The 27,446-nt window shown below is 52.1% G+C and overlaps 3 protein-coding genes across 4 annotated transcripts; all 3 read right to left on the reverse strand.

The window, feature by feature from the left end:
* Positions 1 to 5,481: 5,481 nt before the first annotated feature.
* On the reverse strand, positions 5,482 to 8,929 carry LOC111161089 (KRAB-A domain containing 2). Its single transcript, XM_022524572.1, is given in 4 exon segments — positions 5,482 to 7,832; positions 8,682 to 8,768; positions 8,771 to 8,827; positions 8,830 to 8,929. Coding segments are annotated over 4 exon segments (1,500 nt in total). The 3' UTR covers positions 5,482 to 6,576.
* Positions 8,930 to 12,764: 3,835 nt separating this feature from the next.
* Positions 12,765 to 18,109, reverse strand: LOC111161078 (ribosomal protein L26). Of its 2 annotated transcripts, none has more exons than XM_022524556.1 (4): positions 18,030 to 18,109; positions 16,940 to 17,112; positions 15,234 to 15,374; positions 12,765 to 12,936 (listed from the first exon to the last, which is right to left on the reverse strand). In XM_022524556.1, the coding sequence occupies exons 2-4, from the start codon at positions 17,105 to 17,107 to the stop codon at positions 12,808 to 12,810; spliced, it is 438 nt and encodes a 145-aa protein (XP_022380264.1). In that variant the 5' UTR covers positions 17,108 to 17,112; positions 18,030 to 18,109; the 3' UTR covers positions 12,765 to 12,807. The 2 variants fall into 2 exon arrangements, with proteins under 2 accessions (XP_022380264.1, XP_022380265.1); XM_022524557.1 differs by having other exon boundaries at positions 18,026 to 18,084.
* Positions 18,110 to 24,992: 6,883 nt separating this feature from the next.
* LOC111161056 (ring finger protein 222) lies at positions 24,993 to 25,613 on the reverse strand. Its single transcript, XM_022524513.1, has one exon. The coding sequence runs from the start codon at positions 25,611 to 25,613 to the stop codon at positions 24,993 to 24,995; it is 621 nt and encodes a 206-aa protein (XP_022380221.1).
* Positions 25,614 to 27,446: the final 1,833 nt, after the last annotated feature.

Below are 27,446 nucleotides of genomic sequence, written 5' to 3' on the forward strand. Positions count from 1 at the left end.
ACGGAGAGAATCTCAAGCAGACTCCCTGGTGAGCGCAGAGCCCGACACAGGGCTCGATGCCGCAACCCTGAGATCACCACCTGGGCGAGACCGAGGGTTGGATGATTAACCAACTGAACCACCCAGGGTCCCCTAAAAATTTTTTTCTAGACATTTCTGACTTATAGAAAAGTTGGAAGGACAGTATAATTCTTTTATACGCTTCACCCAGATTTCCCCAAATGTTACCATGACTACATTTGCTTTATCTCCCCCGGCCTCTCTCTCTCTCCCTCTCTCTCTCTCTCCCTCCCCCCACATACTCCCCCCCCCACTTTTTTCTCCCTCTCCTACCATTTGAGAATAAATTACAGACTCAATGCTCCTTTACCCTCGAATACCCCCATGTGTATTTCCTAAAAACTCCTACATAATTGTAGCACAGCTCTCAAGATCAGGACATTAACACTGACGGAACAACACTGCAGTCTGCGGGCAATGTTCAGATTTGCCAACTGTCCCAACAACGTCCATTATGACAAAAGAAAGTTCGGGATCATGCACCACGTTCAGTTGCCATGTCTTTTTAGCCCACTTTTCCTGGGGCAGTTCCTTAGTCTTTTTTTTATTTCCTTCAGTCTTTGTCTTTTCCAGCTTCGACCTTTTTGAAGAGCACAGGCCAGCTATCTGTAGGATGGCCCTCAATCTGGGTTTATCTGGTTTCATTATAATTAGACGCACGTAATGCATTTGGGGTATAAATGTCGCAGAAACGTTGGGTCGGACAAATGCTAGAGGTGTTCATTTGGATCACTGGGTTAAGGTGACGTCTGGTCGGGTTTTCTGCAGACGATCCCGCCTGCGAGAAGTCCTCTGATACAGTAGGCAGGATGGGGCATGTTCAAGGGTGAGGCGCAGACCCTCTTTCAGCACTCTGCTCAGTGGCCTTCGTGCGGGGCCTTCACAGAGCCCCTGATACGGCTGAGAAGGCTCTGCCGTGTCCCTGTGTCAGCATGTAGTACGCTACCATGATCCCCGGCTTGGTGGTGCCTCCACAGACAAGCGCACGCCTGGCACACAGCAGTTGTCTGTAGGCATTGAATGGATGGAAGTGAGGGGCAGAGGACTGGGGGTGTGGAGGCTCTCTTCCGGGTACAGAAAGTTTCTGCAACAGAGGAGGCAGACCTCAGGTGTCTAGCCTGGCCCAACCCTAGTTCAGGTAGAGGGCTCTGCGACTGGGTTATTACTGGTGATCTGGGTTACTCTTGGAAGGAAGATCCTGGTGGGGTCCCTGCACGTAAGGGGGGCATTTCCAGGATTCCTGCCTCACGGAAAGGCAGAAAGAAAGGTGCTCTCCTTCAGGGCACAGCACACTCTGGGCTCGAGGTAGAGCGGAGAGGGGAGAAAAGCAAACATCTGGTTGCTAATGACTCACCAAAGTTAGGAGGGACCCATCTGTGCAAAACGCCAAGAGGCAAGGCTCCTCAGAGCTCATCTGCTGCTAACGCACACGGTCCTGTCAAGGGAAGTGCCTAGAAGAATAGAAGAGATCTGAAGCCAAAGTTCCAGGTGTGGAGAAGCTGGTCTGAGCGAGGAGCTGGTCAACAAAAAGGATGTCACGGTTGACATTAAACAGAACAGTGGATTCTATGAAAGAGACTCAGGGAAGCAAAAGGCAAAATATTAGGACTACTTGTGAATTGGGAGAAGGTAAAATCTAATTAGATCCAAATGAAAAAAATCTTTAATCAATTATAAATAGAAGAAGTAGACATGAAAGAAGCAAGCTTCTGAAAGGCAAAGTCTCATACTAAAACGGAAGGCCGATTTGCTCAGGAAACTCTTATTTCCTGCCCACTTTGTTTGCTTGGAAAATACAGGAGAGCAGACCATCTGGGGTAATTAATTCTGGGGTAAAAATGTCAGAACCTGGGTAAACAAAGATTAGCGCCAAGATAAAAACAATAAAAGGAACCAGGAACTAAAAGAGAAACCACGTTTCAATACATTCAAAGGGATAGGATTCTGGACAAAATTCAGAAGAAGATTCCAGGGACAAACAGATTCTGCCATTGGTTAACTTTTGGAACAAGAGTCCTGGGAAGGACTCTTTCTCTTTCATATTTAAAAGTATCTCAGGTTTTAAATTGATTTCTGTAAAATGTCCACAATCAAGTGGGAAGGTTTGTAAATAACATTTAAAAACAAATTCAAAACCTCCCCCTTCAAATACTACAACCCAAAGCTATGGGACTGGGAAAGGTTAAGGTAACTGGGCAGAGGTAATTGACCTGCACAGTGATTGAACTTGGCCTTGGCAAACCGTGCTTTAATGGTCTGGTGCCCTCATGTCCAAAAAGCTTGCAACATAATTGGGAAGCAAGTGTGTAAGTCAGGTTCTCAGGCACTTTCCCTTGCTTCTCTCAGTGCTAAGGCCACTCCGATGCTTGGCTTCACAAAACCACTGGGAACAGCATCTCACAAATATCAGAAGAAAGTGTCCCTCTTCTCCGAGAGCTGCAGAAAAGCAGGTTTTATCCCACAACATAAAACTAGTTCTGATAAAGTGGTAGATGGAGAACATTTGCTAAAGCATCTATCTCTGGGTCTCCCAACTTCTGTCGCCTTCTTGGAAGCGGGGACATGAGCCCTGATGGGGAGCTTCGGCATGGAGGTCTGGGGAGAGGCAGGAAGCACGAAAGTACTAGAGGACAGTTTCCACATGACACAGAGAGTAGGAAGAACACTCATCTGGGCCGGTTCAGTCATCTGGTCTGGGTTGAGGGAACCAAGTCTTGGCAAGTATAAGCGACTCTAGCAGGACCTAGACTGGCTGATGGCCTCTCTCCCTATGGCAAGGGCAGTGGAAAAAATCACACGCCTAGCCCAGAGGCCACTGAAGCTGCTCTTGTGCCTGAGTTGGGACCACACTGTGTGCCAACTTACACATCAAGTTGGGCCATCAGGTTTAAGCCATTTTCCCATGAGCAATGGGCACCCCTAGAAATTCATGAGCAAGAGGGGTGGTTGTAAGAGCTGACCTTGGACTTGGAAAGACTTGGGTCTGAATCTTGGGCTAGATGCCCTTTCTGAGCAACATTTCCTCTTCTGCCTCATTGTTCAATTCAATGATGGGGTCCTTATTAGAAGGGGACCCTTGGACACAGAGACAGACACACAGACGTGAAGGAATAGGGAGAATGTCATCTGCAAGCCCAGGGACACCTGAGGCTACCAGAAACTAGGAGAGGCACGGAAGTCTCCCCAGCGCCCTGGCAAGGAGCCAAACCTGCGGACACCTTGATCTCAGACTTCTGGCTTCCAGAACCGTGACATGATAAATTTCTGTTTTCTCAGTCCCCCAGTTCATTGTGGGGTGGCAGCCGTGGGAAACGAATACAGCGGTCTTGAAAATAACCTAGTAATCACTGTAGCTCCTTATCGGTAAGGTTTTTCCCATCAAGACAGGATCACTAGGCTCGTGTCTCTTCTCCCACCTGCACAGTGGAGAACATTAAGATTCTCAAATAACTTGAGTCTGTTTTGTGAAACGAACAGCCTCGGGGTTCTTTGAACACACTGCAGGTGCACGCAGACACGTGAAGCATTACCCGTTTCTTTTCCTTCTTTTAGCCTCTGCTCGCTCTCTATTGGCTCCTCTTTTCATTATTCATTTGTAAGCAAACTTTTTTCAAATACGAGGATGTTTTAGGTGTTGCAAGTATTTTCTTCCAATGTCACTTATCTTTGTTCACTATTTAAACCCGGATTTTCCATAGATGTTTGAGATTTTCATGAGGGCCAAGTGTATTAGCTTTTCCTTTTACGGCTTTTGAATTTCTTGTAGCGCTGAGGGTTTTCTCCATTCCAAGATCACAACAGTCCCCCACTTCCCCCCAACACTTTTGTAGTTTCCTTTCCTGTTTCAGAATCAGACTTCATGTGTTCCCTGCTTGAACACATTAACGGAGTAATGCCGCCCTCTCGCTGATGTGGAATGCCACTTTCTTTTTTTTTTAAGATTTATGTATTTATTTATTTGACAGAGATCACAAGTAGTCAGAGAAGCAGGCAGAGAGAAAAGGAGAAGCAGGCTCCCTGCTGAGCCGAGAGCCAGATGTGGGTTCGATCCCAGAACCTGGGATCATGACCTGAGCCGAAGACAGAGGCTTCAACCCACTGAGTCACCCAGGCGCCCCTGGAATGCCACTTTTATCATAAATTCTTAAAGCAAACAGAGGTTGGTTTCTGGCCTTGGTTCATATTCTGACTTCACATGCCTTTCTCCAGCAACAGCCACAGAAATGCACCTGCCCGTATTCTGCGGCGGGGGGCGGCTGACGGTGGCCGCCTGGAGGACGCATGCGCAGACTGCCCCCTGGGGGCTGCCACTGAGCTCCACTCTGCTGTGATGCAAAGACGCAGGCCTGGTGTGGCCAGGTCTTCCAACTTTTCCAGAGATGTATGTGAAACCTGGTTTTTGAGAGTGATGGTGGTGATAGTTTTCAGTTTCGCACACGAACTACATTTGCATGCTGAAAGCAGCTGGTGGGACCCTGGGAGCTTCTGTTCCAGATGCTGAAACGCAGAGTAAGGCCACGCGAGGTCTCAGTGTACACCTCTAACTCTTCTCCCACCACCAGCATTAAGAAGGAAAAGGGGAAGGAAGAGTGGAGATGCAGCAGCTTGGGAGACCTGGGTTCTCTGCAGCCCCTCCCTGGAGCAGGCGGGGACGCTGTGCCTCATCTCACCTCTCCCCTGCCTGGGTCCATGATGCTGTTCCTGGTTTGCCTGGCAATCAGGAGGCAGTAGGTCAGCAAGAGTGTTGTAACATGAGTTGAGCCGGGCCTCCCAGACCCTGCCAGGGTGAGTGACAAAGGAGCAGTGCAGAGTGAGGTCCCCGCCAAGGATGGAATAGGATCCCCTCCCCCCCGGAACAAGCTGGAAGGTGCTGTCACCTCCTTTCTAATAATAATCATGTAGCCTCCTGGTACCACTGTTTAACCGGCAGAGGAAGGGCAGAGGCCTCCAGCTTTCATGTGGGGGATGGGCTCCGCTGGTAGCAAGGACAACTAACTCAGCGTTTAGACAAAGCCCTTCCCACATCTTCTCTCTGGTTCTCACAACAACCCTGTGAGGCAGGCAGTGTTGCCCCTTCTGTGGGTAGGGGTAGGTACTGCCCCTTACGGAGGAGGGAACTGCTTCGAGGAGTGATCAGAATGGGCTTGAACGGCTCCAGGATACGCAGGAACGGTGCACGGGGGAATAAAGACCAGACCCCTCTCCTTCCCGTGGTCATCTCTGTAGAACTATTTGTTCCCACGACAGATCCTCCCGGAACATCTCCAGTGGGCTAGGCCTTTGTCTCGGCCGTGGGAACACAGCAGAACCCAGATCCAAGGCACTGTCCTTCTCCTTGTTCAGGTCAGCTCTCCTTACCCTGAACCATGACCCACACTGGCCCTTGCTCTAGTCTCCTCTGGCCAGAGCAGGGACATCTGGCTCATGTTTGCCCTTTGCTCCAGAGTCCCTGGTGACTGGTCACTTCCTAGAATGTACTGACCCGTTCCAGAAAGACATGCTTTGCTATCTTAAGGCAGAGACAAGCGGCAGACTCAGACTGAAATCCTAGCCATGTCTTAATTCTGGCCAACTTTTAAAGTACCTTCCAGGCAGGTCACACCGTTCCCTGCACATGCTGTTCTGAGAGCCGGGATGGCACCTACAGTTTTTCTTGAAGCAGGAAATAGAGAGCAGGTGCTGAGGTGGCCAGTCCCCAGAGTGTGCTGGGTCAGCATCTTCTCTCGTGACTTGTCCTTCATCTCCATCTTTTCCTCTGTGCCCTGTCTTTTTGGATATTGTCTGAGGAGCAGGATTTGGCAGAAGGAATGCGTACTAGAAATAGGGAGGGCACCCCCACCAGCTTCACAGGTAAGACCCCATCAGTTCACATCCTGAAGGCAAACACACTCCTCCATAGTTGGTAGAACTCTGTCCCCCAGAAAGTTATGCCCAGGGCCAAACCCCGAGTACCTGAGACTCTGACCCCACTTGGGGAAAGGGGCTTTGCAAACATAATTTAGGGGAGGCTCTCGAGATGAGATCACCCTCAACTGGGGTGGACCTTAAACCCAATGACATGGATCTGGTATCCAGTGGGTCCTTCTAAGAGACGGAAAAGAAGAACACACATGGAGACAGAGGGCAGGAGGCCCTGTGGAGACCCGCAGGAAGATGGGGCAGAGACTGGCCTTGTACAAGCCAAGGATTGCCAGCAGCCATCAGAGAAAGGCCAGAGGCACGGAATGGATTCTCCCTCAGGGCCTCCAGGAGAGGCAGACCCTGCCGACACCCCGATTCTGAACTTCTGGCCCCAGAAGGACGAGAGGGTAAGTTCCTGCTGTTCTAGGCTGCTAAGACTGCGGTCATTTGTCATGGTGGCCCCAGGTCACAGACCTCACCAGGTTTGCCCCTTCAAGCAAGGACTGCCATGGACAATTTGACTGACGGGAAGGTCTACCCTTTGAGCACCTTTCCCCAGGGAATTTGGTGGCAGTTCCCCAAGGGCTGTATGGCGCCCACTCGGCAGGTGCCTGGTCACCAGCAAAAGAGATGTGGGGCCCCATGTGAGGTGCTGGGCTCTGCTGCTTCTGGAGCGGTGGGATCGAGGTCCTCGTCCACATCAGATCTGTCTGCTGCGACCTCAGCCCTTTCTTCCTGCCCCATCCAAAGGCTACTCTCTAGCTGTTCTTCAGCAATTTCTAGCTCCTCCTCTGTTTGTAAGATGGCCACGGTTTCCCGGGGTAAGTGCGAAGAGTACAGCCCGAGTTTGGCCTTAAAACCAAACATTGCCTCGTATGGACTTTGCTGCAGGGACACGTCAAATAGCTGATTCCTCACCATCTGTATGAATCTCAGGCCTTCGGCCCAGTGACGTGAGCGGTTACTCTGCATCCAGGCCCTTACCATGTTCTTGACATCATGGCTGACTTGCTCCAGGGATCCCGGGCCCTGGCCAGGGCGCTGCTTACCACAGGCAATCTTTAGGTCTGGCCATACCTCACTGAGCTCATGCACAACCTGGTTTGTGAACTCCACGCCACTGTCAGAGTCTAACACACAAGGTGTACCAAGAATCGTGAAGACGTCCAAGAGGACACTGACCACATCACGGGCCCGCTTCGCTTTCAACGGCCGTAAAATAATAAACTTGGTTAAGTGGTCCTGGTAATACAGGATAAACTTGAACTCACCGTCGGCATTTGACTGCATGTCCAGGACCTCAACTTGGCATCTGGAGTCAGTGTCCTTCGAAGGCATGGGCTTGAGGGCAAGACCTCTCTTGGGTACCGGGTTCTTCTGGTAGCACTGTTTACAGAGTGTCAGGTACAAGACAATGACCTCTTTGGTGACATTCCCGTACTTTCCTTGTAGCTCCTTGAGCATGCGTGTCCGCCCGCCGTGCCCAATGTTGAGATGTGTATCATGGAGAATGTCAAACAACTCTTCCTTATGCACGTAATACCGAATTCGGTCGCGTTCTCCGTGGGTCGCCTCGATCAGTTTCTCTGTGCCTTGCACGGAGATCACGTCGTATTTTGCCGCACGGCGGTAGTCACGTGAGGACTTCTTCCCCTTTTCCTTAGCTTCTTTGACTTCCTTTATCGTTTGAAAGTACTTTTCTTTGGAAAATACCTTGCTGTTGTAACTTTTGCTTTCTACTAACTTGGTCACACTTGAAAGAAACTTTTCTCTCATGTGACGTATCTCCGTTTCCGTGTCACTTGTAGTGGACACATGAGGAGGGTCATTTCCAGGTTTCTGGGGCATCATGGACAACTGTAAGAAGGAGCCTAAGACAGGGAGAGAGAAAACAGAGTTAAAATCCCCGATATTCCCTCTGGAAGACTTTCCCTCCCAAGTTCCTCATTCTTCATCTGATTTTTGAAGACCACCACAGAAAAGGAAGATCACAGAGGAATAGTATAAAAGCAGCAACAGAATAAAGCAACTAGAAAGCAACCGAGACTGCTCAAAACCCGAGCGTGTCAAGAGAATTTAAAGTTACTAAGATATATATAGAAATATGTAGTAATTTTAGACTTTAGGCAAACAGAGTGGATGAAACTATTCGCTCTTTAAGTGAAACCTAGTTAACTGGTCTTTATTTATTACATGAGTAGGAGAGAGGATACATGGAAATGCTTCAGGCAGTAGATGGACACTCTCCCTCAGTAACATTTAAAATAATATAAATGGGAGAATGTTGCTGGAAGGCACCATGATAACTGCAAACTTGAACCTGAAGTTAGCACCAGGAAGGGGCTTTTTTTTTTTTTTAAAGATTTTTTATTTATTTATTTATTTATTTGACAAATAGAGATCACAAGTAGGCAGAGGCAAAGAGAGAGAGAGGAGGAAGCAGGCTCCCCGCCAAGCAGAGAGTCCGATGCGGGGCTCGATCCCAGGACCCCGGGATCATGAGCTGAGCCGAAGGCAGAGGCTTTAACCCACTGAGCCACCCAGGAGCCCCAGGAAGGGGCTTTTTTAGCTTTCCCACAATCAATGTAATCGATTTCTTGGGGCCGAAGAGTGAGTCTGCATTTTAGGAGAATCAAGGAGAAAGTGCTGGGAAATTTTTGAATGACAGTTTCCCCCTGGTGACGGCACACAGGAGTAGTGAGTGAAGACTGAGTCCTTACCCTGAGGGACCACGTTGTCATAACTGTCCAGCATCGTGTCCATGCAGCAGGCCTTCCCCGAGGCTCTCAAACACTGGCCATATTTGGCATAGCCTCAGATGTCGCTACCTCTTGAAATGAAACCAGCTGGTGCCATAGGGACCATTCTCGGGGCCTGGGCTAAGGAGTGGCTGCAGCAGGACTGGGGGGACAGTGGAGGGTACCAGGAATGAAGGCACGCCAGCATCAGTGACTTGGAATGTGATCATGTGACTGTTCCAAGGAAGGCAGGAGAAGGAATAAATGGTCTCCTATCCAACCAGAGGAGTCCAGTTTCGTGGGTGAGGAAACAAGTTCTGCCCTCCTGGGAGGTCTGCAGGCCTAGACTGTTTTGATTCTGCCTGAGCTGAGGCCCACATATTTCCAGAACAAAGCAGAGAGTCCAAGTGAACTTGGGTATTCCAAGACTGAAGACCCCTTCCAATACGGGCTTGACGGCTCTGACTAGAGGCGGCAGGGTCTGTCTGTTTCCAGAGATGGAAAAACTCCACCTATGTGCAGAGAGAGCTGTCAGGAGCTCGTTATGCCAAAAAGCGGTAGTCCCGTTGGTCCACACCCCACCAAGACGGGAGAATTCCTCAGGGAGAGAACTTGACAGTCAACTGAGGTTCCTTAGAACCACTCCGGGTTGTAGGATGGTGATGCAGCCAGGGGGAGAGTTCTTGTGATGATAACAGGAGTAACGGCAATTGGGGAGAAAACAAGATCCCTGGGATGCCACCCTCAGAGAGCCAAGAGGCAGGGCAGAACCCTGGAAAGCAGAGAAAGATGAAAAGGCTTCAAAGCTCTGAGCAACATCTTAGTTAGGCTGAGGTCTGGAAGGTTCTCCACTAAAAAGGCTTCAAACTCTCGTGCTGAGCATCACTGGCTGACCACAGAACATTTCTGATTCTAAGACTCTGCTGACTATAAAACCGCTGACTTTCTGATGACTTTTTTTTTTTTTTTTTTTTAAAGATTTTATTTATTTATTTGACAGAGAGAAACCACAAGCAGGCAGAGAGGCAGGCAGAGAGAGAGGAGGAAGCAGGTCCCGCTGAGCAGAGAGCCCGATGCGGGGCTCGATCCCAGGACCCTGAGATCATGACCCGAGCCGAAGGCAGCGGCTTAACCCACTGAGCCACCCAGGCGCCCCTCTGATGACTTTTTTTGAGGGGAAAAAACAGAGGAACTACGTTAAATGAACACATCCAGGTTAATATATGTGGAAAACATACATTTCAGTGTTGAAGAAATAGAATGTTTGCAAATGCTGTTTAAGTGTGAGCTTAAGATCCTCAGTGTAAATGGACATTTTAAAGGCTCAGAGGGGGCACCTGGGTGGCTCAGTTGGTTAAGCGTCTGACTCTTGGTTTTGAACTCAGGTCGTGATCTCAGGGTCCATCACGTGGGTCTCCGCAGCAGAGTCTGTTTGAGATTCTTTACGTTTGCCCCTTTCCCTGCTGATGAGCGCCCACTGTCTCTCAAATCTTTTTTTTTTTTTAATAAAGGCTCTGAGAAGTTCTGCAGTAAATAAACCAGTTTGTTTCATCTACTAGTCACACTTATTTATTTATAAGAATGTATTTATTTGACAGGGAGAGCACAGCAGGGGGAGCTGCAGAGGGAGAAGCAGGCTTCCACTGAGCAGGGAACCCGACGTGGGGCTCAATCCCAGGCCCCTGGGATCATAACCGGAGCTGGAGGCAGATGCTTAATGGAGTGAGCCACCCAGGCGCCCCTACCAGTCACATTTAATAATTTAATCACGTTTAAAAGGAATGTGTTATCATCCCACAGCCAAAGGTCCTCAGAAGAGACCACGAGATATTCAGCAGGATCCAGGAAAGCACCTTCCAGACTCCTCCCTGAAACCAGCAGCTATAATTGAGTGGCTGCCCTGGCTGCTATTTGAGGCCCTTCAGGGGACTGTAAGGGAAGCAAAAGCTTCATCTTCATCCTATAAAAGAATGAAGACAGGTTGGGAATAATTTATAATGAAAAGATGCAAAATCTCAGCCTTTAATCTGAGACACGGTCCTCACAATATGCTAGGAAAAGCCACATTTAGCTAACGGGCCTATTTTGGTTAGTCCATCAGGTGTTTGTTTTTTGAGAAATGAGAACGATTTACCTATAGGTACAGATGGGATTTCATACAGGAATCTTGGCTGCCCTTCTTGGAAAAGGGGACGATCTGGCCATCCTGGGAGCTTGGCTGCTTGGCAACAACTGGCCGCAGATCGGGTTAGAAGAGCCCGCACTCTCCCGTTTCCCAGCGTCCCTAAGCGCCCTACTAACGTGTCCACCTTATCTGCCCCTCCCTGCGGTCGTCTGGGTTTTCAGCACCTGTTCCACAGCAGCAGGAAAGAACTGTGTCGAGCTTCCTCACGCGGTCTGCGACGGCGGGGTAACTACGGATACATGACCTTGGTTAGAGAAAGCTGGAGCCATCTCCCGCCCTCACCCACCTGTGAGTCTTTGCTTTGGCGTCCCAGACCTGGAAGGCCCTCTCGTTGGTCTTGTGAACTCAGCCGCCTTCCTGATGCGTCCAGCGACTCCATCCGATTGCCACCGCTCCGGCCTGTCTCTGGAGCACTTGATCTTGTGTTCGTCGTCGACTGGTCCGGGCGTACACAACCTCGCAGGTAGGCGCTGAGCCCTCTACCGGGCGGTATTCCCTCAGACGGCCAAGGATCCGGCGAGACAAAAGATGCTCGGAGGACGGCAGGCAGACGCTCCCCGTGCAGGTGCAGAGGCGAGGCCGGCAAGGGGAGGGCTGAGGGGTGTGTCCCTGCCCCGGGCGGAGTTACTGGGCTTCAGCTCCCTCAGCCACAACAGGGGGACGTACTGGTTTCCTGATGCAGACGCGGGGATAACGCAGGTGAAGCACTTAGCAGAGCCTCCCCGCATCCTCCGACAGACGTCCCGACCGCTCCTGGAGACCGGCTGCGGTGGCCACCTCCCCTGCGTGCGTGGTCTTCCTCCCTGCACTCCCGCCCCGCCTCCCAGGCCCGTCCGCAACCCCCGCCCCGCCCGCCGATCGCCGCCCCCGACCCCCGCAAGGACGGCGAGTTCGGGGGTGAACCAATGAGCGAGGCCGGGAGACGCTGGGAGGACGGATAGCCGCCGAACCCAGGCCAGAGGCCTGGGATGTGAGGGGGATGCGCCGCGGGTCGCGGCGTCGGGGCCCGTCCTCCCCTCCCCCGCCGCCGCGGGCCCCAGTCCTGCTGCCGCCACACCTTCCCGCCGCCGCCGCCCGCACCGGAAGCCGCTCGGCGCCGGCCGGAAGCCCCGCCCCCGCCGGGCATCTTTTTAAACCCCCGACGGGGTCCTGCTAGGGGTTTTCGCCGCCTGTCTTTCGGCGGTCGCTGGGGCCGGGGGTACCTGCGGCCGGCCTGTGCGTGACCTTGGCAGAGCGAGCCGCTGACCCCGTCCCTCACGCTGTTGCAAAGCCCGCGGTCAGGAAGTGAGGAAAGTGAGCTGCATCCCTCATTCTGCATCTAGAAGCTTCATGGGAAAGGAGAGAGGCTGGCGCCTCTTCACGGAGCCCTCGGAACCCACGTTTCAGAGGAACGTTTACTTCGAACTGCAACGTAAGCATTTGCGCTCTGAAATTTTGGCGCGATGGCGCCAGTGCCTGCGAGATTACGGTAAAGGATGAGCACAGCTGGGGGCAGTGGCTCCTCGCTTGTACCCAAGCCTCAGCACGCCACGTGCACACCTTCATAGTTGTCGCCCGGCAGCAGAGACAGCAGGTTGGGGCGGTAGCCCACAGGTCTCTTTATCTGGGCTTTCCTCTCAGTGAGCCATGATGCCCCCCAATACTGCCTGCTCTAATAAGGGGGACACCCCCACTAATCAGAATCTCATTACTCTCGGTGACTAAAGAGTTGGTGCTCAAATGGGAAAACCCCCTCTACCTAGATAGTATTTTTCTTTAGCACAGTCAAGGCCCAGGATGGGGGGCCTGCCTCCAGCAGCAAATGCCACCCGACTTCCTGGAAAACCCACCGGCTGGCAGGGGGACGTTATCCCCAAGCCCCACACAGAAAGCAAAGGCTCTTCATTTTAACAGTTTTTATTTCAAGTCACAGAGAAGACTACTTTACTCCTGCATCTTCTCAATTGTTTCTTCCTTGTATTTGCCCTTTTCCTTTCCTACTTGGCGAGATTTGGCTTTCCGTTCAAGGATCTTTTTGCGGTCTTTGTCCAGTTTTAGTCTAGTGATAACCACCTGCAGAGAAACAAAACACTTCTAGAGTTACCAGCTTCACAAGCTAACCAAGTCATACACATTGCTGTTTCTACCGTAACTTGAGAATCATCAAGTTGGAGTATAAATGTAGCTTCGACCCACAAAACCAGAGTATAGATTCTTCTTGAGACAAATCTAATAGTTAAAGGTCTCCAGGTGATGGTTAAATTTAGGTCTTGCGAAGGAAGGCGAGGAACAGGGGCAAAGAGCACTGAACCAGGTTTGGGAACACAGCAAAACCACCAAAAAGAAATCTCTGCCATCTCAGAGCCTGTACTTTGGTATGGGGAGAGAGAAAACAAAGGACGTGGATATATGTCAGACTCTGATATACAGAAAAACAGGCAATATGGGGGAGACTAAGGACGCTGGTGAGCAGGGGCTAAATCCTACAGGGTGATCAAACAAGGCCCTACAGTTAAGGCTACACTCAAGACACCTGAAACCTTGAGCACATTATGGTGAGAGACGTCAGACGGACAAACACTGTATGATGGTGGGGACAGGTACTATTGTAAAAAGTCAAACTTGTGACAAGATTAAAATGGTCACCAAGGGATGGCAGACAGTACAGATGTTAAGGTATAAACTTACAAACTGGGGCGCCTGGGTGGCTCAGTGGGTTAAGCCTCTGCCTTCGGCTCAGGTCATGATCTCAGGGTCCTGGGATCAAGCTCCCCATCGGGCTCTCTGCTCAGTGGGGAGCCTGCTTCCCCCGCCTCTCGCCTGCCTCTCTGCCTACTTGTGATCTCACTTTGTGTGTCAAATAAATAATCTTAAAATTAAAAAACAAAACAAAACAAAACAAAAAAAAAACAACTTACAAACTTTTAAGTCCTACAGATATCATCAGCAGTAGTGATATATACACAATATTGCATCATAATCACAAATCTTGCTAAAAGACTACAACTTTGTTACTCCCACTACTAAAATGAGCAATTGGGAGGACAGAGCTGCCATACACTGTGATGGTGGCAAACCGTGGACAGAATCAGAAGTCTGAACACATTAGGTTTGATGTTACCCATCAGAAATTCAAGCTAAAATGCAAAACAGGTAACTGGGTGTTGAGGTCCGGGCCAGAGTCCTCTGCCTTTAGAGGTCTGAAGTCCTTAGACTGAAATAAAGAGATGAAGACAATCACCGAGCCACAGTGAAGGAAACTTACATCCTACGCTGTGCTACCTGGAAAAGACCAAGAAGCTATCACTGGTTGGTGACCTGGATAGTAGCCGATCTACTGGTGGGACAGACACAGGACTGGCGAAGGCCAGAGAACAGCAAAGTCCTTGCTCCCAGGAGACACATACTAAAGGAATTAGAGGGAAGCGTCACCACGCTGGTAATGCACCGGGGGTAGGGAAGAGAGGTAAAGAAAACACAGGAAAACATTAATAGTGAATTTGAGGTGAAAGAGATCTAGGAGTATTGCCATAGCAATCCTTCCAACTTTCCTGTAGTTTGGAAACAGATTTATGGCAGCATCATAAGATCTTTTAAAAACCAGAGGCAAGAAATGACAATATCCAAGAATTCACATCCAAGTTCCAGACAGGCACCTGCATGGGAAACAGACCAGATTTTCTATGCTGGCTCAGACACTACCACTATCCATGAGATCTTAGCTTGTGGGCTTCGGTTTTTTCCCCCATTTGTAAATACTTCATAGGGTTGTAGAACTGACATCCTGCTTACCCAGCTTTATTTACTTTTTAAGATTTATTTATTTATTTTAGAGGGAGAGGGAGAGAGCGAGCAGGAGTGAGACAGTGCATTAGTGGGAGGAGCAAAGAAAGAGGGAATCTCAAGCAAGCTCTACGCTGAGTGGAGAGCCCCACTTGAGGGCCTCAATCCCAGGACACTGAGGTCACGACCTGAGCCAAAACCAAAAGCTGGACACTTAACTGACTGAATCCCCCAGGCGCCCCTGCTTACTCAGCTTTAATACTGAGAATGAACAGGCTATCAGCTCCATTTAATAGAAAAATGACCCTATTTCCTAGATTTTAAGATTTGTTCACCACAGCTTTTTAAGGAGAAGATACATTAAATATACATAATGACTAGTCAAGATGCCCTGATCTCATAAAAAATTTCAGTCTGGTTTCTAGAACTCCATTCAAATACTGTGTTGGCTTTTAAGATTGGTTTCTAGAACCTCTAAAATCAGGGATTCTATCTCTCTTGGGAGGGCCCTGCGAACAAGGAACCACATTTGCCAACACCTCCTGTAAATTCCTTCCCTTCTCTCAGGCATTCTCAGAAACACCTACCTTGCTAGGGTGAATGCCCACATGGACGGTTGTGCCATTCGCCTTTTCTCGCTGCACTCGTTCAATGTAGATGACGTACTTCTTCCTGTAGACCTGGACGACCTTGCCAATCTGCTGACCTTTGTAGTGTCCTCGCACAACCTAAACGAAGTTCAAAAATAACAGAAATATTAAGATTAACCTTTAGGGGCCATCTGGGTGGTTCAGTCGGTTAAGCCTCTGCCTTTGGCTCAGGTCATGATCTCAGGGTCCTGGGATGGAGCCCCACATCAGGCTCTCAGCTCAGCAGGGAGCCTGCTCCCCCCCCCCCCCCCCCCCCCCCTGCCTACTTGTGAACTGTCAAAAAAAAAAAATCTAAAAAAAAAAAAAAAGGAAAAAAAAAAAAAAAAAGATCAACCTTGGGAACCAGGAAAGCTACAGATCACGTAAACGTCACTGACTCGACCAGATCTATGAGACCTTCCAATTTTCAAAGACAGGACGGCTAGCGGAAACGTCCCAATAATTCTCTCTGGCTTGAACCTGCAAATAAATTATGTCCCCATATAAATCCAGTGATGGACAGCACATCCACCAAGTGGTGGTCCACGAGCAGCCGCGGGCTTGGTAAAAGGTTAAAACACGACCCCACTTTGGCTTTCGTAGCAGATGGACAACAAGGAACTTTACTCCGCGTCAAAGGAGGCAAGAGACCACAAGACTAAATTCACAACCCATTAATGTGTCCAACCCAGTGCCAGGGCGGGCAGCAGCAAGGATGTGTGGGAACCAATTCTTTCCCAAAGGACAGTTTCCCACCCCCGAGTCCCAGTGATGCTCAGCCAGTCTGGAAGCAACCCAAAGTGCTCCTGCACAGATGTTTCTGTGAAGATGTTTCTGAAAGAAACATCCTTCCAGCTGCAGATTTTCTCACATTAAGAGACCTTGAGGGGCGCCTGGGTGGCTCAGTGGGTTAAGGCCTCTGCCTTTGGCTTGGGTCATGATCCTGGAGTCCCGGATCGAGCCCCGTATTGGGCCCTCCGCTCAGTAGGAAGCCTGCTTCCCCCTCTCTGCCAACTTGTGATCTCTGTCCATCAAATAAATAAGATCTTAAAAAAAAAAAAAGATTTTGGAAGCCAAGACCACCTCCTGAAAGCACCGACAAATCCGGCACCAGTACAGTGGCAACCAACGGCGGGTGTCAACCCACACGGCCATCTGGAGACTGGCCTTTCACGTAAACGGCCGCTCACCCCGTCAATACTGGCGACAGGCGCAGGCTGCTCTAGAGCGGGGCCTCCATCCTGTCCTCACCAGCTGCAGGTTACAGCGAAGCACACAGAGATTTTCACTCAAATCCACGTGACAAGGTGTCCACCGGTAAACATAAAACCACCACGTAAAACTACGGTCCAGGGAGGGCTCCCCTATCAGGACTTTAACTCAGACAGAACCCGAACGGGTCCTCACACGCATCTCTGTGACCTCCCGCACCGAGAAAAAGCGCATCACAAAGTAGTGCGTTGGTTCTGAACCACCTCCCTTCCCCTGGTTATTAGGCCCAAATTCTGGGGCTTGGGACGACTGACACGGTTTCCCGTTTGACTTTACGGCTCCCTCCCGCACTCCTGCTCTGGAAGCCACGTCTCAGGCGCCTCGCGGCCAGAGCGCAATCCCTCTCCCGGCCCGGCGTGCGGGCTCCGCCGAGACCCCCGCGCGCTCCAGACCTGCACTTCGTCATCCTTCCGGATGGGCATGGAGCGCACGTTGTACTTCTGCCTCAGCTCCTTGGAAAGAGGGGAGGACATGATCTTCCTGCGAATGTGGGACGGCGCGTTGAAGTGCCGCTTCCGGTTCTTGCTCCGGTCGGAAGTCACGAAGGGATTGAACTTCATCTCGGCTGAAGAGGAAAGTCAGAAGCCGCGTCAGCCCTTAAGTGACCACAGTCGAGTCCAGTTTCCAAACAGGTAACGGCACCACTGCCAGCTGGGCAGGTCAGAAAGCCCCGGGGACGATCCTAGTCTGCCGCGGGATTTTCTGTATTTGTTGATGCGATAAAGAATTCCCGAGAGCCCGGGGGACTCCGTCCCTTAAGCATCCGCCTTCGGCTCAGGTCATATCCCAGGGTCCTGGGATGGAGCCCCGCGGAGCGCTCCCTGCTTCTCCCTCTGCGTGTGCTAATAAATAAAATCTAAAATAATAATAACGATAGTAATTCCCCATCAGTAACACACCTGCTTCAGCTCACACCCTCCAACTGCTGCATCACCGGGTAAGAAGTCAAGACGGGACTCGCACCCCTGATGCGTGAAGGCAGCGCAGACCCACAACTCACTCATTCAACATCACACTCTGCAGAGACCGACCACCGTCCACCCACTACAGACCCAGGCGCGAGCGCGTTTAGTCCCCACAAAACGCATCGGCTCTTCCGTCCCCAAGCCTGGGCAGGGCTGCGCATCTCGGGTCCAAAAAGCCTTCTCCTGGGCGAGCGCGGCCTGCCAAGTTCCCTGGCTTTACCAGGTAATTATTTCGAGACCACCTCTAAGGAACTACACCGAGTAGACTTGTCTCCATCCCCAGAGAACGCTTCCCCTCCAGGAGTCGATATGCGGGGTTCCTAAACCCCCTCTCCTCCTCCCTTCCCGAGCTCGGCGGCCCTCAGGCTTGCGGGAAAACAGATGAAGACCATCCCGGCCCCTTTCCCTGGGTGCTATTCGTCCGCCGGGAGGGTATCGGACCCCCGGGGTCAAAAGACATCGCGCCCGCCAACGGATGGCCGTGGATTTTTCTCGCGCTTGTACGGTCAAAACTCACCCACAGGAGCCTCAGCGATGGCCGCAGAAGGGAAGAGATCCACACGTTACTTCCGGTTCTGTAAGTTGCCGAGAGATCTCGCGATACCGATCATGTCTTGGCGCGAGAGAGGCGCGGGGTTTGAACTGGAGGAGGAAACTGGGAAAGAAACTGATGACTAGTGCACCCCCGCGGCTTGGAGGGGAACTGCAGGGAACAGCAAAACCGCCTTCTCCAGGGCCTGGTGCCTCCCTTGGGAAGTCTGGGTTCTGCAGGTGGGTGCTCCGGAAAGGGTCGTTCCTGGGCGGGTGGTGGCGGAGGCTGCTCAGGGTGTGGCTGTTCCGGTGCGTGGTGAAGGAGCCGGCGCCTCATTCGCCGGGAAAGGGCAGGTCTTACTAGCGGCCGCCAGGTGGCGCTGGGCCTGCGTCCGCCGGTCACCCCGGTTCCGCGCGTGCGCGGGTCTTTGGATGAGCTCCACCGCCCCGCCCCGCAGCGGCCACCCGCCTTGCGGGGGCGGGGACCCGAGATCGTCCCCGCCCCGCGCCAGGAGGTCCGCACCTGCGTGTCTGACGAGCTCGCGGGTGATTCCCCGGGTCCGGGTCCGAGACCACACTCGGAGGGAGGCTTTGCAAGCAGAGAGCTGCGCCCCTTTCCGATCGTTACTGCCCGCTGCCCTGCGGTCCGCGGTCTGATGGAAGCTGGGGCGCGGTCCGGGGTCGCCCGCAAACGGACGCGGGGGCAGGCTGTAGGGCGGGGCGGGGAGTGCGGGAGGGGGGTGAGCTCCGGCGGCTTGCCTGGCCGCGCACCTGGTGGGGGATCCGTTTCTATCGGATGAATAATGCCTTGTCCTTGACGGAGCGATGCGGGGTCCTGCAGACAAAGACACGCACGTCGCTGTAATTCGTAAGACGTGGGCAGCTTGCTGAGTCCTGGGAACGCTCTTCTCACTTTATGTTGTTAGCTCTTTTAGCCCATCAGATGGCCTTGTGAGGCCGGTACCGTGTTATTGTTCCCATTACACAGATGGGGTCGTTGACCCACGGAGAAGTGAGAGGAGCTCTTGCAAGTTACGTAGAACCTTCGGGTTGCAGATGAACCCACTCAGGCTCTTCCCAGTTCCTTCCCTATGTGGTACCAATTTCTAGGACTCCACTGGGTCAAGTCAAAGAGTAAGAAGCCATGTCCTTGAGGAGCCAGAGTAGAGTCACTAAAGAAAATGGGTTTTCATGGTTTAAAAAAGTTGTGTTTTAAATATGCTGTAAACAGCCCTAGATTTTATTCATAACTGAAAAATTCAGTGAGGGGCGCCTGGGTGGCTCAGTCGTTTAAGCGTCTGCCTTCTGCTCAGGTCATGATCCTGGAGTTGCAGGATCAGGCCCCACATTGGGCTCCCTGCTCAAGGGGGAGGCTGCTTCTCCCTCTGCCTCTCCCCCTGCTCATGCTCTCGTTCTCTTTCTCAAATAAGTAAAATCCTTTTAAAATTTCAGTGAGAATACCTCTAATGCCATTTTTTTTAAGCTTATCATTATTGCTATTTTTGTAAACTCTACACCCAACGTGGGGCTCAGACTCACGACCCTGAGTTCAAGAGCCACATGCTCTCGGACTGAGTGGCCCAGGTGCCCCTGTAATTCTTTTCAACAAATGTTTACGCATCTTTTGCAAGCCATGCCTGATCTGGACCCTGGAATTGCAAAGTGAAATTAGTCAAAGCTTCTGCCTGCAGGAAGTTCATTGTCTAAGAGGAGAGATAGGCAGTGAAACTGACAATCAGCTCCCCCCCACCCCCAGGAAAAGTGCTTGATGAGCAGCAGCCCTTGGTGGGGTTGCTGGGGCTTTTTTTTTTTTTTTAAAGAGAGAGCTCACAAACGGAGAGGCAGAGAGAGAATCTTAACGCAGGCTCCATGCTAAGGCCATTGCTGGATGGGATCTCATCATCCTGAGATCACCAGCTGAGCTGAAACCAAGAGGTAGCCACTCAATCGACGGAGCCCCCCAGGCGCCCCAACCTTGGTGCTTCTGTGTGGCAGGAATAGCAGAGAGCTTTGGAGTCAGGGAAGACTTCTGGGGTGAGATCACCCTTGGCTGAGTTTGGAAGAATGTTAAAATTAGCTCCATGAGGCAGTGGGAATCGCTGGAGGGAGGGCTTGGAGATGGGAAGCAGCTTGACGTAGTGTCTCCAGGAGCCAGGTCCTTGCAGCTGGAGGGAAGAACCTTCAGGGAGAAGCCCGTGGGGCCCTAGAAGTTCTAGGGAGCCTAGGTTGCTAGAAGTTCCAGGGAGCTGCTGAATGCCCCTGCCTTCCTAACCTTGCCTTCCTTTCTGGTCCTCGCAGACTCATCCTCTCTTTTCTTGTTCTTATTAGTTCCCCCAACCCCCTCTTTTCTTGCTTGCCTTTTTTTTTTTCTAAGTTTTAAGTAATCTCTACATCCTACATGGGGCTCAAACTCACAACCCTGAGATCAAGAGTCAAGGGTTCTTCTGACCGAGCCAGCCAGGTGCCGGTTAATGCCCTCTTCTAGGTCTCCCCTATCCTCTTCCTCTCTTCCCACGAAGGCCTGCTCTGTTCCCTCATCCTGCCCATCATTCTCTGTTGTCACCCTTCCCTCCGGAGGATTCCTGAGCTCCCTCCCCCATGCAACACTGAGTCATTGAAATTAAACCTCCAGACCACCATTTGGAGAGCACAACCACTTTATATGGTGTGAAGATTGCCAGGGTACAGATTGTACGCACAGGTGCAAAGTATGAGTAGCCTCGTTGTGGAGTTTTTACTGGCATAAAATGTCTCGTCTCCGCCCTGCGCGACCCTCGGGCCACCTAACCGGGCTGCTCCCTCTCTCTTCCTTCCGTGCCTCCTACATGATTTGAAACATGTCTTTTTAACTGGACTCCTCGGGGTTGTCTCAAGGCTGGTCTTTGTGAAGCCCTAATTCAAACTAGCTGTTCCACAGCCTAAGTCCCTCGGACTCAAGTTTGTTCCCGGCCACCAAACCATCCCATTTATTTCTTCTTAATTTCCCGCTTGTCTGCCTTCACGCAGGCGTTCTTGAAATATCTCTCCAACTCTTACCCGTTACCAAATCCTAGGCCAGGCACTGAGATCCAGAGATCAGGAAGATCTATTCTCCCCCTGAAGGAGCACAGTGTCTAGAAGGGAGAAATGGCCCTGTGGACAAATAGGGATTGCAAAGTGTCCCTGGGAAGACGGCGGGATGGGTCAACTCTGACAGCTGTGGGGCGTGGGGAGCTCTTCACGGGTGAGCCTTGAACTGCTTCTGGAAAGTTAGGGAGGAGTTCTCCAGGCAGAGATCCACCCAAGCCAAGGCCCAGAGGTCTATACCAGCACCACCTGTTGGATCTACAAAGAGTTTGTGTTGAGAATTATTTCGTACCAGGTGAAAGGAGGATGCGGGAAAGTGAGGATGGGACCTGGGTATTTTGTGCCGAAGCGGGACGCCTGGGTGGCTCAGTTGGTTGGGCGTCTGCCTTCGGCTCAGGTCATGATCCCAGGGTCCTGGGATCGAGTTCCAAATGGGGGACCCCCATCTCCCTCTGCCTGCCGCTCCCTCTGCTTGTGCTCTCTCTTTCTCTCTCTGACAAATAAATTAATTTTTTTAAAAAAAGGTTATTGTGAGGGGAGGTAGCAAAGTGTGTGTGCGTAAGGGGCATGCCCTTGGACAAGGGGCAGAAGAGAGGAGCAACAGTTCGTGTTTAATCCCAGGCTTCCATCTGTCTGTCTCTCTCTCTTTTAAATTTTATTTATTTGACAGACAGAGATCACAAGTAGGCAGAGAGGCAGGCAGAGAGAGGAGGAAGCAGGCTCCCTGCTGAGCAGAGAGCCCGGTGCCGGGCTTGATCCCAGGACCCTGAGATCATGACCTGAGCCAAAGGCAGAGGCTTTAACCCACTGAGCCACCCAGGCACCCCTGTTTGTCTTTTCATAAATGGTGTCTTCCTGCAGTATCATGATGTCAGGGGGGTTGTTTAAAGTAAAAGCTTTTACCTGATGAAGGAAAGGAAGGGTAGAGAAAAACCAAAACTATCACATTAAATGATCCAGCCCAAAGAGAAGTCCAGAGGAACTGAGAAACCCTGAGTCAAGTTTTAAGCTTTCTACCTTCCTTCCTGGTGTGCCTGTTCAGCAGACGATGTCACACCACTAACCAGACAAACCAGCCCCACCGAGCCAGGAGCGGACACTCTCAGGCAGCACGATGGGTAGGCGGGCAGTTCCCGAATGTTCTCGGGCCCAGAGCCTCACAGGGCAACAGGTGTGTTCACTGAAGATCTCTTTAGCATCTAATAGCATTTTTCAGTTTAATTTTTTAAAGATTTTATTTATTTATTTTCGAGAGTGAGCACAGAGGGAGAGTGAGAGGGAGAAGCAGACTCCCTGCTGAGCAGAGAGCCCGATGTGGGGCTCAATCCCAGGACCCCGAGATCATGACCTGAGCCAAAGGCAGACGCTTAACTGACTGAGCCAACCAGGAGCCCCTTCATTTTAATTTTTGAATAAGTAGGACATTTGCTTGTTTCAAAAAGTATCAAGGGGAAGGGGTGCCTGGGTGGCTCGGTGGGTTGCGGGTCTGCCTTCTGCCCAGGTCATGATCCCGGGGTGCTAGGATCAAGCTTCAAGTTGGGCTCCCTGCTCAGTGGGAAGTCTGCTTCTCCCTCTCCCTCTGACCCTCCCCCATCTAGTACTCTCCCGCACTCTCAAATGAATTTTTTTAAAAAAGTTTCAAAGGGAAAGGGAAAATCATCCCCGTTCTGTCCCATCAGTTTCTCGTCCCCTTACCTGGTTAATCACTGTTACTAATTTTTTGTGTGCTCTACCCAATTTCTTAATGCATTCATAAGCACATAAGAACATGAATTTTTATTCCCCCTCCCTCCCACAATGTTCCACACCACATTTATCCCATTGGCCATTGTCTCTTGGAGACGTTCTATGGGGATATATGCACATCTATCTAGATGATACATTTTTAGGACAGGACTTGCTGGATCAAAGTGGAAGTTTTGATCGCTAATGTCAAATTTCCCTTTGTGGGGTTTTCCCCGTATACATCCCCACCACCTCCCCTACTTTCCCTCAGCTTTGGCACCAGAGTGGGTTTTGAATCTTTCAGCATTTGAGGTGAAAAGAGGTGAAAAACGGTATACCCGCAGAAGTCTTAATTTGCATTTCTTTCACAAGCGTGATTGGCTAAATGTTTAAGACCCATTTGCCTGTGTCTTTGGGAGCTGTCTCTCCCATCGAATGTGAATTATCCAGAATGTCAGAGCTCAGGGCTTCCCACGTGCTTTGGCGATGTCTCTGGAAGCTTTGAGAAAATAGATACCTTTATTTAAAAAATAGCCGCTTGGCATCCTTCGAAAATAAAAGAAGTACCATCTACACGTCACCGCAGGACAATATGAAAACGCTGCAGGACTCATTCGAGTCTTTGTAAGTGTAACATTTTTAGTCCTTTGTAAGTGTAACATTTTAGTCCTGTAATAAATACATTTTCCACGAATCCACCTGTATTCACCCCCCCCCCCGCCCAAATAGCACCGATTGTCTTCTCTGGTCTTCAAAAGAGCATAAAGAAGTCCAGAAGTTAAGTGTTTTAAATCAGCCCTCCTTGGGTCCCAAATATCCCCTCCCCCAGGGGTCCCCAAACGTGCACCACTACGGGGGTTTGGGAAACAGCTAAGAGGCAAGCCCCCCCCCCCCCCCGGGGAGGTGGTGAGAAACCACCTGAGAGAGGAGTTGGACGTTTTTGTTGTTTTTTTAATCCCAAAATAAAGATTATGGGCCTTCGCAAACAGAAAACAGCTGTTGGCAAGTACTCGCCTCCCAGGTAAGACCCGATCCAAGGCTCTTCGAGTGGCCCTCCTCGCCTAGCCCCAGCACTGTCCAGGGCGGGGTCGGCAGGATCTGGGGTTCAGCCTGTGCGGTGACAGTGGCGTCCCTGACATGTTCATCTGTTTCCTCCCCACCCGTCCTCGCCCAGCCCAGCTGGGAATCCGCCCCGGGGAAACTGGCCCAGCTGGTGTGACCTCTAATGAGTGGTTGGGTCATGAGGAGGAGGAGGACCTGGGCTGGGAGGGAGGTGGGAGCCCCCAGGGCTTAATTGTGCCCACATAGTTCTCCACTGACTCAAGTCTCGGCCATCGGGCTTCCCCTTGACGCCCTGCCTGCTGGTGAATCCTTGAGAACCCCAGGACTCAAATTCTCGACCATTCCTTGAGGCTGGGGGAGACCTCTGGCTCTGTGGGCCACTTTGCTAGCCTCGGCCCCCCGTTCCCCAGAATGACCCTTTTCCGTTACGTCCCCCACAGATCCTGGACCACAGCCTCTAAGATCAGCTTCTCCCCCAGTGAAGACCTTCCAGGCTGGTGACTTGGGGGTGGGAAGACATATGCTGGCCCAACGGTGAGGGTCATGGATGGTTGCTAAGATCATGGGCAAGGTGCTTTTGGCTCCCGAGCCACCCCTTTTATTGGTTCCGGAGAGGCAGCTAGAGAGGCCTGGGTGAGAATTCTGACCTGGATGAGTCCTGCCGTTGGGCCCCCCTCCAGCCACAACAGAGCCCCACCTGGCTTCAGGCAGGTCACCCAGCAGATAGGGACGGTGCCTCGGGGCTGGTGACCCCACAGGAAGGAGGGGACCACCCAGCTTCCCACCTTGCTAAGTTCCTGCCTGGAGGAAGGGAGAGTATCTGCAGAAGATACCAGCCCCTCTGGGGCAGGGGCACAGCTGTTGCTTCTGAGCGGGGGAGGGCACCCCATTTTCTACCCTGGCCTGGAGTGTAGAGTTGGCGTTTGGGCCCCGAGCTCAGCTCCATCGCAGGGATCATCAGCCCCCAGCCTCCCTGACCTGACGGGAGCCAGCAGGCAGAGTGGGGGGTGAGGACGCTGTCCAGGCCACCCATCCCCGGGGGCTTCACCCCTTCCAGGCGCCCCCCCCCGTACCCCAGTTCAGCCCAGGGCGGTGCTCAGGCCTGCTTCCTCACCAGCAGCACCCAGGGCAGGATGGCAGCCACCACGGCCACCACGGCGACAAGGGTGATGAGCAGCAGGGCCCGCGAGCGGCAGCAGAAGGCCCGGCCGGAGCTGGGGGCCGGGGAGGCCTCGGACAGCTCGGCCAGGCTTCGCCGTGGCAGCACGCTGTCCTGCTCCCCCAGGGGCATCCCGTGGCGGCTGATGACAAAGATCTGTGGCTCCCGGGCCAGGCCCGGCGGCAGGTCCAAGGGCAGCGGGGCGCCCTGGCTCGGGGCCGGCCTCCACACCTGCTGGGTGGCAGCCAGGGGGTTCGTGTGGCCCAGGGTGTCGGGCGGGCCCACAGGCACGGCCAGGGTCTGCGAGCTGCGGTCCAGCACCGAGGGCCAGCGGGAGCTCTTCTTGCTGAGGAAGGTGACGTAGCGGCAGATCGGGCAGACGATGGTCCTCTGCACTTGGCCGTCCACGCGGGTGGAGAGCAGGTACTTGACCAGGCAGTCGTGGCAGAACACGTGGCCGCAGCTCAGCGTGCGGCTGGCGCCCTCCAGGTCGCGGAACTTCTCGTAGCACACGGGGCACTCACTGCCGGAGCTGTCCTTGCTCTCCCCTTCGGACATGGCCACGCCGCGAAGGCCCTTCCGCTGCGGGAGACAAGGGCGGTGAGCCATGGCCAGGCCATTCCCTCCTTCCCAGGGCCTCCCACACCTCCCGTCTCCTGCCTCCCTGCGTCTTCTCCAGGGGGCCTCCCTGACTTACACCAAGACGGGGGCCCCTGGGCCCAGGCCCCTTGGGTGGAGATGAGGGGGCGCTTCTGGAAGGGGGGTTGGGAGACCGATAAGGAGAAACCCCAGCCCCTCTGAGACTCTAGATCAAGGCACATGGAATGTGCTGCAGGTGTAGCCTGCTGGATACCCTCCCCTCAGCCGTGACAGGCGCCGCTGGGTGAGGTCACCACCTCGCCTCCTCCTGCTTTGATGCCCGAAGTGAAGGCGGGAGGACCCAGGTGTCCCCACCCACCCCACCCTGGGAAGCAGGCAGCTAAGCAATGCTCCCCCAGACTCAGCCTGGTTTCCAGTGTGGGTCTATTTGTTTGTTTGTTTTGAGAGAGAGAGAGAGAGAGCACAAGAAGGGGAGGGTCGGAGGGAGAAGCAGACTCCCTGCTGAGCTGGGAGCCCGATGCGGGACTTGAGCCTGGAACTCCAGAATCATGACCTGAGCGGGAGGCAGTCGCTTAACCCACCGAGCCATCCAGGTGCCCTGGAGTAGTCATTTTCCAGGAGATTCTCCGCTCCTCCTCTATCCAACACCCCCCCCCCAATCCTGACTCAGGGACTGGCTGGTCCATTGGATGGTATCCAGCCGTGGATCACATTCCTCTGTGCTAAGCGTGGCCATAAAGCAATGACTCCTTTGAAAACAAAACTCAGAACTTACATATCCAAATGCCTGCTGGCCCTCTGTGTAGTCACAGCCAGGAGCTGTGGGCTCGGACCTCCACCTGCCCTAGCTTGCTCATTCTTCAGATTCTTACTGGGCGCCCAAGGCTGATTAACCTTGGTAAAGGCAGATTTTCATCCTTCGAGGAGATGTCTGGTGTGCTGGAAATGGCCCAGGTCACTGGGAGCCAAGCCTGGTGAGAAAGTTACCGGGTGAGTGTTAAACATGATCAGGGAGCAAATGAGTGACCCCAAAGATTTTTTCAGCAAGGGCAGAATTGTTGAATTAAGTCCAACAGTTTCCCAAGGAGTTGACTTTGAAGGCAGACACCCACTTGGGAGGTCCAAGTGTCCTCGCTGAAAAGTCCCCCGTATCTGGGTGCCTGGGTGGCTCAGTTGTTAAGCGTCTGCCTTCGGCTCAGTTCATGATCCTGGGGTCCTGAGATCGAGTCCCGCATTGGGCTCCCTGCTCAGCGGGGAGCCTGCTTCTTCCTCTCCCTCTTCCTGCTGCTTCTCCTGCTTGTGCTCTCTCTTTCTCTCTCTCAAATAAACAAAATTTAAAAAGTCCTCCATATCACAACTGTGTGGCCTCAACTCCTCTAGATCAGCCTCTTTAGAAGGAACTGTGATCACCTGTCACTGATATTCTCTTCCATCAAGGAGGCAGACAAAAGACCCCTGAACACGAGCAGAAATCTGGGCCAGCCTCCAGACCCAAGAGATGACCCAATGGGAACAGGAGCAGTTACTAGAAAAGACCACAGCTTCTCAAATCATAAATTTCCTGGAATCTCTCTCTCCTCTTGGCTTGGTTCTCAATGCATTTTGCCAAGTTGAAAATGTCCCCTAAGGGATAAGGAGCAAAAATATGGAAAGGTGGGGATAGGGGACCTGGGACCCTGGAGGCAACACCAAGAGCTTTTCAAGCTTTGGTCTCTGGGTGATCCATGTGGCCCTCCAGGCTGAGGGTGGGGGTTTCAAGGGTTCAGACTCTGGAAATGAGTTCAAATCCTA

The sequence above is a fragment of the Enhydra lutris genome, unplaced genomic scaffold (genome assembly GCF_002288905.1).
Source record: "Enhydra lutris kenyoni isolate GAN:26980312 unplaced genomic scaffold, ASM228890v2 scaffoldscaffold82, whole genome shotgun sequence".
NCBI lineage: Eukaryota > Metazoa > Chordata > Mammalia > Carnivora > Mustelidae > Enhydra > Enhydra lutris.